This window comes from Octopus sinensis, unplaced genomic scaffold (genome assembly GCF_006345805.1).
Source record: "Octopus sinensis unplaced genomic scaffold, ASM634580v1 Contig19371, whole genome shotgun sequence".
NCBI classification, from domain to species: Eukaryota; Metazoa; Mollusca; class Cephalopoda; order Octopoda; family Octopodidae; genus Octopus; species Octopus sinensis.
Window position 1 is genome coordinate 57501 of NW_021836300.1, and position 10217 is coordinate 67717.

General features: G+C 33.5%; 1 protein-coding gene across 1 annotated transcript in view; it reads right to left on the bottom strand.

Annotated features, from left to right (window-relative positions):
* The window catches only part of LOC115232125 (papilin), a gene marked incomplete at its 3' end in the record, with an annotated part of 62266 nt that extends 56268 nt beyond the window's left edge, over window positions 1-5998 (bottom strand). Inside the window, exons 1-2 of the mRNA XM_036500259.1 lie at window positions 5812-5998; window positions 385-588 (exon numbers count right to left, since the gene is read on the bottom strand). Coding sequence (XP_036356152.1) covers window positions 385-588; window positions 5812-5935 — 328 coding nt within the window. The remainder of the gene's footprint in view (window positions 1-384; window positions 589-5811) is intronic.
* Between the last annotated feature and the right edge of the window lie 4219 nt (window positions 5999-10217).

The window sequence follows — 10217 nt, forward strand, 5'->3', positions numbered from 1 at the left end:
CACAACACAGATCATGGGATTGCACCAAGAAAGTTACCCTCTCAGGCACAAGTCCAAGCAAGATTGTTTATGGAAGACCAGAGGTCATCCGTGCATACCGGCCTCCCCTCTCTGATGTTATCTAAGGGAAAGGCAAAGGGGCCGATACAGCTTGGCACCAGTGATGTCGCAACTCATTTCTACAGCTGAGTGAACTGGAGCAACATGAAATAAAATGTCTTGCTCAAGAACACAACATGCAGCCCAGTCCAGGAATCGAACTCACTACCTCATGATTATGAGCCTGACACTGGAACCACTAACCCATGCACCAACAACAAAATAACAACAATATCAATAACAAGAACCAAAGAAATTGGTAAATAAAATCATCAGAAATCTTACGCTTCTCTTTCTTGGTCGGAACCGTGGGTTTAGCAAGGAATGGTTGGCATGCCTTCTGGCAGGTTTCCAAAGTAGCAAATCGGTTGGCGTTGCCTCCACATCCACCATAGGCGAATTCTTCACATTGTTTCGATCCCATATTAAAGAACCACTGCTTGCTGTAGGCATAACATGTCCCTGAATCTTGCTTCAGTTGGCATATTCCTGTAGAATTACATAATAGTGACACGTTGTAGGGTGTGTGATTAAGGGTTGATGTAATCAACTAACTTTCTCATCCCAAGGGAGGCTCCTTAGAGTAACCCTTCCACTTGAGGAAGTGTCATTTGGGTAACTCTTCCACCCAAGGGAGTGTTGTTAGGGAGTTGATATAACTGAATAAACTCTCTCATCCAAGGCAGTGTTATTAGGGTAAACCTTCAACCCAGAGGATTGTTATTAGGGGTTGATATAATCAACTAACCCTCGCTCCCTGGAAAGGAATCCAGTTTCGGGTTTTGGGTTCATGGAAATGACTGTTCCTGAAACCCAAGGGAGCATCATTAGAGGGTTGATATGGTTGACAAACAAAAGACAAATATATATTGGGATATTAAGATGGTGTTTGGGACATCACAAGAGACAAATATATATTGGAATATTAAGATGGTGTTTGTGACATCACAAAAGACAAATATATATTGGAATATTAAGATGGTGTTTGGGACATCACAAGAGACAAATATATATTGGAATATTAAGATGGTGTTTGGGACATCACAAAAGACAAATATATATTGGGATATTAAGATGGTGTTTGGGACATCACAAAAGACAAATATATATTGGGATATTAAGATGGTGTTTGGGACATCACAAGAGACAAATATATATTGGAATATTAAGATGGTGTTTGGGACATCACAAAAGACAAATATATATTGGGATATTAAGATGGTGTTTGGGACATCACAAAAGACAAATATGTATTGGAATATTAAGATGGTGTTTGGGACATCACAAAAGACAAATATATATTGGGATATTAAGATGGTGTTTGGGACACCACAACAGACAGATAAACATTGGGATATTAAGATGGTGTTTGGGACATCACAAGAGACAAATATATATTGGGATATTAAGATGGTGTTTGGGACATCACAAAAGACAAATATATATTGGGATATTAAAATGGTGTTTGTGACATCACAAAAGACAAATATATATTGGGATATTAAGATGGTGTTTGGGACATCACAAGAGACAAATATACATTGGGATATTAAGATGGTGTTTGGGACACCACAACAGACAGATAAACATTGGGATATTAAGATGGTGTTTGGGACATCACAAGAGACAAATATACATTGGGATATTAAGATGGTGTTTGGGACACCACAACAGACAGATAAACATTGGGATATTAAGATGGTGTTTGGGACATCACAAGAGACAAATATATATTGGAATATTAAGATGGTGTTTGGGATATTAGAAAAGACAAATATATATTGGGACATCAAAATGGGATTTTAAACAATTAATTCTTACATAAAATTACAAGAGAATGTTTTAATTTAAGCACAAAGATATCAAAATGTGTCATTTGTGTATCACAGAACAAGAGGCAAATGTAGATGTTTGTATATCAAGGTATGGAAGGGTTAAAAAGACACAAAAATCTTTCACAGTCAATATTTGTCATTACATCCATGGTTTATATTGCTAAACAGGATTACGTTCAGTTGGATTAGAATAGGGGGAGGGGATAATTAATGGATTATTGCAGGAGGATTATAAAATTGTTAGCACAAAATAGGATATCATATTTATGGGATTTGCATTCAATATCCAATACAATCACGATATGTTATCACATTGCCATACACACAGACTAAAAAAAAAATGATAAGGGATTGGATGTTTTAATAAGAGGGATATGGTTATGTAACCAGAAGGGGCTGTATTAGATTTATATGGATGATATTAATCAGCTTTGTGGGATTAAATTTTCAAGGGTTATTTAAAGAAAATATCAGTGCAAAGATATCGAAGAAATCAAAGAAGAAAGAAATTGAAGTGCCATGAGTATCTGGCACCTGCACATCTTTTAAATATTATATTCCACCCAGTTAAGGGGTCTTGTCCTGTGAGGACTAGGTGACCTCACTAGGGCTGGTGCCATGAACAAACCACCCAGAGCACTATGTGAAGTGGGTTGGCATTAGAAAGGGCATCCGGCTGTAGAAACCATGTCAGGGCGGATGTTGTTGCAAAGCCCCCAGGCAGGTATGGTCCTTCTTGGAACAGCTAACCCATGCCAGCATGGAAAAAGGGACGTTAAATGATGATGACAATGATTATGATGATGATGATGATGATGATGAGGGGGGGTGACTGGGTGGAATTAAAAAGTTTTGATAAATTAATTTGGATTACCTTTGTAAATTACTTGCAAAAATAATTAAAACTTCGTATGTCATTACATGATGTGTGCAATTAATTTACAGTAAGGGAGCCAAAAACTGTTAGTATTGAGTAAGGAACATACACACACACAAACCAATATATATATATACACATACACACACACACATATATATATATATACACAAACACATATATATACATATATATATATATTTCTTTACTACCCACAAGGGGCTACACACAGAGGGGACAAACAAGGACAGACAAGCGGATTAAGTCGATTATATCGACCCCAATGCGCAACTGGCACTTAATTTATCGACCCCGAGAGGATGAAAGGCTAAGTCGACCTCGGCGGAATTTGAACCCAGGACGTAGCGGCAGACGAAATACGGCTACGCATTTCGCCCGGCGTGCTAACGATTCTACCAGCTCGCCGCCTATATACATATATACCTATATACATATATATATATCTATATACATGTATATAGTGTGTATGTGTATATATATATATATATATATATATATATATATATATATATATATATATATATATGTATATATATATATATCTGTAAATGTAGTATGTGACAATTATTCGGTAGCCATGATAAAACTCCGTGTTTTGGATGCTGAGGTGGAAATCCATGCCGCCATCTCTTCAGTTATCCGGCTATGAAAAATGCTATGAAAAATGACTTAGCATTTTTCCGATGGCCGGATAACTGAAGAGATGGTGTCGTGGATTTCCCTCTTAGCATTCGAAACACGGAGTTTTATCATGGCTACCGAATAATTGTCACATATTATATTTACAGATAAATTCCTCTGTTACATAATATCGAGGTCTCTTTCATTCTTTTGTTGTCTTACCAGTTTTATCAATATATACATATATATATAAATGTATATATACATATACCGGAGTAAGCACATAAATGTGAAACAGGGTGGAAAAAAGGGTACTCAAATACCAGGGGTAGAGTAGAGTAATATATTTAAAGCAGCAGAAAATTCAACAAAACCTGTTACTCTGAGTTTCCCGTTCCCGTTTGTCGGACAGTCCGACGAACGGGAACGTGAAACTCAGAGTAACAGGTTTTGTTGAATTTTCTGCTGCTTTATAAAGTATATATATATATATATATATATATATATATATATATAATAACAAATAATAAATAAAACATATGCATATATACATACATATATGTATGTACCTACATCTATATGTATATATACATGCATATATGGGTACAGGACACAAAAAAAACGCCGAACACAATGAGAAACGAAAACATAAACACAAAACCATGGAAACAGGCATTTTTTTAAACAATGAGAAAACAGGGCACAAGACATACAACACAAGGAAAATTCCCCTTCAGCAGTCGCCTTTGTTTCATCTACTCCATGTTTCGAAGGTAAAGGCGAGACACGACTTCGGTGAAACGGTCCTTCCCGCAAAGCAAATTAAATAAAATTTGAGATTTTTTGCGGTGGGGTAAAAACGGTAACAAAAACAGGACAACAAAAACAATACCAGGCAGTAAAAATACAAATAAAAACAGTAAACAACAGGACAAGTAGAATAACAGTAATACAATATATATATAATATATACACACACTATATAAACATGTATATTATATATATATATATATATGTATACATATCTAATGTATATATTATATATATATATGTATATATATATTATATGTATATATATATATATATGTATATATATATATAATTAATATATATATATATATATATATATAATGTAAATATATATATATATGTATATATATATTTATTGTATATATATATATATATATATATATATATATGTATATATATATATATATGTATATATATATATATATTGTATATATATATATATATATGTCTAATATATATTATCTATATGTTATATATATATATATGTATATATTATAGATATGTTATATATATACATATATATATCTATATATATACTATATATATATATATATATATACAATATTATCATATATATATATATATATATATATATATATATATATACATATATATATATACATATTATATATATATTATATCATAATATATAACATATATATATATATACATATATAATATACATATATATATATACATATATATTATATACATATCATATATATATACATATATATATATATATATATATACTATACATATATATATATATATATACATATATTATATATATAATATATATATAGATATATATATATATATATTATATATATATATATATACATATATATATATATATATATATATATATATATCTATACAATATGTTACATTACTCGGTGTCCAAGATAAAACTCTGAGTTTCAGATGCCGAAGTGGAAATCCACAACACCATCTCTTCTTTAGCCAGATAACCGAAGAGATGGTGTTGTGGATTTCCACTTCGGCATCTGAAACTCAGTTTTATCTTGACTACCGAGTAATGTAACATATTGTATAGATAAATTTCCTCTATTTACATAATATTGAGGTCTCTCTTTCTTTCTTTTGTTATCTTACCGTTTATCAATATATATATATATATATATAATATATATATATAAGTATTATTGGACGCTCAGGAAAGAGGAAAGAAAGAAGGTTTATGTTTTGAGCGGAGCTCTTCGTCGGAAACATAGGAGAAGGAAAGATCCAGAGAAGGGAAGACAGAGGAAAAAAATCGCCAGTGGTACACATGAGGTCATCCACATTTACGCAAAAAAAGGAAAAAACACTCCCTCACCAAGTTGCCTAAGTATAACAAAATAAAACTCAGTCAAGCAGGTTATGTTATGGGTTAACATGAATCGAGGGCCAAATGCATCAGGAGACAGGGGTAGCATGGATGGGTGAGTAGGGTGTTCAGAGAAAGATCAGAGTGGTAGGCGTGGGGTGGAGGGTCAGATTACATTCGGAAGTCCAATCAAACAGGGGAGCAAGGATATTTACGGTTGGGGTTACAGGTTCGGTTACACTCCTCCAGTGACATAAACCTATTTTCGTTTCCTGCACAGCCACTGTAGTTAAATGGCTGGCAGACAGCGTAGGGTGTGTCATAGTACCAGACTTTCATGGTGTCGTTAAGGGCCAAGTCGTCCGGGCAGTCGGGGGAGCTGGGCTCCAGACTGCAGACTTCGATTTCTGAAAGAAACAGACAAACACACAACCACGCAGGCACACAAGCATGGTGGCAGCGGTGGTTGTGGTGAGGCATGGTTGAATGAATGAGTGTGTGAATGAGTTTAATGAATGAATGAAGGCTTGGAAAAAGGGATGAATGAGTAAATAAATGAATGAGTGTGTGAATGAGTTTAATGAATGAATGAAGGATTGGAAAAAAGGGATGAATGAGTAAATAAATGAATGAGTGTGTGAATGAGTTTAATGAATGAATGAAGGATTGGAAAAAAGGGATGAATGAGTGTGTGAATGGTAGATTGAAAAATGAATGAAGGATTGAAAAAAATTAATGAATGAGTGAATTATTGAATGAAAAATGAATGAAGGAAGGATTGGAAAAAATGAATGAATGAGAGAATGAATGAGAGAATGAATGAGAGAATGAGAGAATGAATGAGAGAATGAGAGAATGAATGAGAGAAAGAATGAAAGATTGAAAAAATGTGTGAATGGGTGAATGGTAGAATGAAAAATGAATGAATGAAAGATTGTAAAACAAATGAATGAGTGAATAGTAGAATGAAAATGGATGAATGAATGAATGAATGAATGAATGAATGAAGGATTAAGAAAACAGAATTAATGAATGAGTGAATAGTAGAATGGAAAATGAATGAAGGGTTGAAAAAAACGAATGAATCAGTAAATGAATGGAAGATTGAAAAAAATGAATGAATGAAAAATGGAAGAATGAAGGATTGAACGAAAAATGATTGAATGAAGGATTGAAAAAACGAATGTATGAGTGAATGGTAAAATTAAAAATGAATGAATGAGTGAATGGTAGAATGAAATATGAATGAATGAAGGATTGACAAAACAAATGGATAAGTGAATGGTAGAATGAAAAATGAATGAACGATGGCTTGAAAAAAACAGATGAATGAATGAATGGCACAATGAATGAGTGGATTAAAGACAAAATGATATGATGAATAAATAAGACAAGCAACAAAGGAATGAGAGAAAAAAATGAATGAGTGAGTGAATGAATTTAATGAATGAATGAAGGATTGGAAAAATGGAGTGAATGAATGAGTGAATGGTAGACTGAAATATGAATGAAGGATTGAAAAAAATGAATGAATGTATGAATTGTAGAACGTAAAATGAAGGAAGGAAGGATTGGAAAAAATGAATGAATGAGAGAATGAATGAGAGAATGAATGAAAGATTGAAAAAATGTGTGAATGGGTGAATGGTAGAATGAAAAATGAATGAATGAAAGATTGTAAAACAAATGAATGAGTGAGTGAATGTGTAAATGAAAGAATGTGTGAATAAGTAAGAGAATGAAAGAATGACTGAATGACTGAATGAGTAAAGAAGGAAATGAATGAATGAGTGATGAAAAGAATGAGTGAATAAGTGAAAGAATGGAAAAATTATTGAATGAGTGAATGAGTGAATGAATGAGTGATGAAAAGAATGAGTGAATAAGTGAAAGAATGGAAAATTATTGAATGAGTGAATGAATGAGTGATGAAAAGAATGAGTGAATAAGTGAAAGAATGGAAAATTATTGAATGAGTGAATGAATGAGTGAGGAAATGAATGAGTGAATAAGTGAAAGAATGGAAAAATTATTGAATGAGTGAATGAATGAGTGATGAAAAGAATGAGTGAATAAGTGAAAGAATGGAAAAATTATTGAATGAGTGAATGAATGAGTGACGAAAAGAATGAGTGAATAAGTGAAAGAATGGAAAAATTATTGAATGAGTGAATGAATGAGTGATGAAAAGAATGAGTGAATAAGTGAAAGAATGGAAAAATTATTGAATGAGTGAGGAAATGAATGAGTGAATAAGTGAAAGAATGGAAAAATTATTGAATGAGTGAATGAATGAGTGAGGAAATGAATGAGTGAATAAGTGAAAGAATGGAAAAATTATTGAATGAGTGAATGAATGAGTGAGGAAATGAATGAGTGAATAAGTGAAAGAATGGAAAAATTATTGAATGAGTGAATGAGTGAATGAATGAGTGATGAAAAGAATGAGTGAATAAGTGAAAGAATGGAAAAATTATTGAATGAGTGAATGAATGAGTGATGAAAAGAATGAGTGAATAAGTGAAAGAATGGAAAAATTATTGAATGAGTGAATGAATGAGTGAGGAAATGAATGAGTGAATAAGTGAAAGAATGGAAAAATTATTGAATGAGTGAATGAATGAGTGAGGAAATGAATGAGTGAATAAGTGAAAGAATGGAAAAATTTTGAATATATGAGGAATGAATGAGAGGAAATGAATGAGTGAATGAATGAGTGAGGAATGAAATGAGGAATAAGTGAAAGAATGGAAAAATTATTGAATGAGTAATGAATGAGTGAGGAATGAATGATGTGAATAGTGAAAAGATTGAAATTATGAATGAGTGAATGCTCGTGAATGAATGAGGAGTGATGAAAAGAATGAGTGAATAAGTGAAAGAATGGAAAAATTATGAATGAGTGAATGAATGAGTGAGGAAATGAATGAATGAATAAGTGAAAGAATGGAAAAATTATGAATGAGTGGGTAATGAGGATGAGAGTGATGAAAAGAATGAGTGTGAATAAGTGAAAGAATGGAAAAATTGATTGAATGAGTGAATGAATGAGTGAGGAAATGAATGAGTGAATAAGTGAAAGAATGGAAAATTATTGAATGAGTGATGAAAGAATGAAGTGAATAAGTGAAAGAATGGAAAAAAAAAAAATTATGATGGGGATGAATGAGTGAGGAAATGAATGAGTGAATAAATGAAAGAATGGAAAAATTATTGAATGAGTGAATGAATGAGTGATGAAAAGAATGAGTGAATAAGTGAAAGAATGGAAAATTATTGAATGAGTGAATGAATGAGTGATGAAAAGAATGAGTGAATAAGTGAAAGAATGGAAAATTATTGAATGAGTGAATGAATGAGTGATGAAAAGAATGAGTGAATAAGTGAAAGAATGGAAAAATTATTGAATGAGTGAATGAATGAGTGATGAAAAGAATGAGTGAATAAGTGAAAGAATGGAAAAATTATTGAATGAGTGAATGAATGAGTGATGAAAAGAATGAGTGAATAAGTGAAAGAATGGAAAAATTATTGAATGAGTGAATGAATGAGTGATGAAAAGAATGAGTGAATAAGTGAAAGAATGGAAAATTATTGAATGAGTGAATGAATGAGTGATGAAAAGAATGAGTGAATAAGTGAAAGAATGGAAAAATTATTGAATGAGTGAATGAGTGAGGAAATGAATGAGTGAGGAAATGAATGAGTGAGGAAATGAATGAGTGAGGAAATGAATGAGTGAGGAAATGAATGAGTGAATAAGTGAAAGAATGGAAAAATTATTGAATGAGTGAATGAGTGAATGAATGAGTGATGAAATGAGTGACAGAATGAAATAAGCAGTGACAGAAATGACAACAGAATGAATAAGCCATTGAAAGCAAAAGCAGCAACAACAACAACAACAACAACAATAGCAGCAGCAGCAAATGAGCACATCACTCAGATATGCTAACGAGCTAATCCAGATATGCTAACGAGCTAATCTCGAGCTGTTGGTATTAAACTAAGAGATGGACTCTCCTAAAGGTGATGGTATTAAACCAAATGGCAAATAGGGTCCAGCACTCTAGGGGTCTCTGATACAGGTACTGAGGGGGTCAGGCGATGGTATCGAGCCAGGTCATAGTTTAAGTCTTCCACACCAGGGGACATTTCTTAGGGGATGGAAGCACTCCGTCGGTTACGACGACGAGGGTTCCGGTTGATCCGAATCAACGGAACAGCCTGCTCGTGAAATTAACGTGTAAGTGGCTGAGCACTCCACAGACACGTGTACCCTTAACATAGTTCTCGGGGATATTCAGCGTGACACAGAGAGTGACAAGGCCGGCCCTTTGAAATACAGGTACAACAGAAACAGGAAGTAAGAGTGAGAGAAAGTTGCGGTGAAAGAGTACAGCAGGGATCACCACCATCCCCTGCCGGAGCCTCGTGGAGCTTTAGGTGTTTTCACTCAATAAACACTCACAACGCCCGGTCTGGGAATTGAAACCGCGATCCTATGCCCACGAGTCCGCTGCCCTAACCACTGGGCCATTGCGCCTCCACTCTTAGGGGATAGTGTAGGCTTAAAGCAGCACTCAGTTTAACGTCCCCACCTGGCACCCAGTGCAGATTC